We start from the raw sequence: 961 nt of genomic DNA, 5'->3' as shown, positions 1-961 counted from the left end.
CGTCATCTATCATCATCAATTACCATAGTCGTCTACATAATTCTTCTAGTCGTCTAAGTCGTTATACCATAGAACCTTGAAGTCGTCTACCAAAAAGCTAGTTGGTGTCGTTCTCGATCATAACGTAGTCACGATAGTAGACACGTTGCTCGGCCTGTCTTAGAGAGTCGAGACGTGCCTCTGCATCCACACTGTCGACGCTCAGTAGCTGAATAGCGTGTTCGTACTTGGCAAAGACGTCAGCCATAGACTCCCCTAGGTTCTGGTGCAAGTCGTGAACCACGTTAGTACAGTTGTTGGACTTAGCGTGATCGGACAACGTAGACAGAAACGTACCCTTGTAGAGGCCAAGTAGACGTAGATACGTATAGTGAATACTCATAGGTATACGTTGACACCTACGGGCCCTCAGGTTAGCGTCGTGGGGTAGTGTAGGGACTCCGAGTACGTGACCAGTAGTACTAACGTCCCAACAACGTAGAGAAAAGCTGACCAGCCTATGCATCTTCTTACAGTAAAACCGACGTTGTAGTAGATGGCATACCCGTCGTGATCCCAAGTGCATGTACTTATAGTGATAGATAGTCGATAGGATCCTTATGAGGGCTGACGTATACTTGCTGTTACCAAGATAGATCACACCGTCGTCATCTTCTTCAGCATGGCGAAGTCGCTCTGGGCTAGGGTGACGTCTGACTATACCATGTTGGTCAACGTAACAAATACGAGCCAACCTTCTTAGTTTACCACCCTTCATGCCGAGTTCCTTGTAGGTGACCTTCTCAAGGAGAAGATTCTTGAAGTCCTTCAAGTCGTCGTCCAATTCTTGCGCACGTATTACGCAAGCACTGACACGGTCTTCGTAGTTACCATCCTGTAGTAGCTCTGGGTCGATCTCTTCCACGGGCTTGGCATAACGTGTGAGTTCACGTAGTTCTTCTTGTTGTTCAGTGGTAAGGGA

The 961-nt window shown here is 47.5% G+C and overlaps 1 protein-coding gene across 1 annotated transcript; it reads right to left on the bottom strand.

Moving 5' to 3' along the window:
• Positions 1-97: 97 nt before the first annotated feature.
• Positions 98-692, bottom strand: Pmar_PMAR010797 (hypothetical protein; the record flags this gene model as incomplete). Its single annotated transcript, XM_002785157.1, has 2 exons — positions 98-398; positions 570-692. Coding segments are annotated over 2 exons (424 nt in total), but the record flags the coding sequence as incomplete, so codon positions are not given.
• Between the last annotated feature and the right edge of the window lie 269 nt (positions 693-961).

Source organism: Perkinsus marinus, assembly GCF_000006405.1.
Source record: "Perkinsus marinus ATCC 50983 genomic scaffold scf_1104296933676, whole genome shotgun sequence".
Lineage (NCBI taxonomy): Eukaryota > Perkinsozoa > Perkinsida > Perkinsidae > Perkinsus > Perkinsus marinus.
Note: the sequence above shows the minus strand (reverse complement) of the source record. Positions and strands in the feature narration are given on the sequence as shown.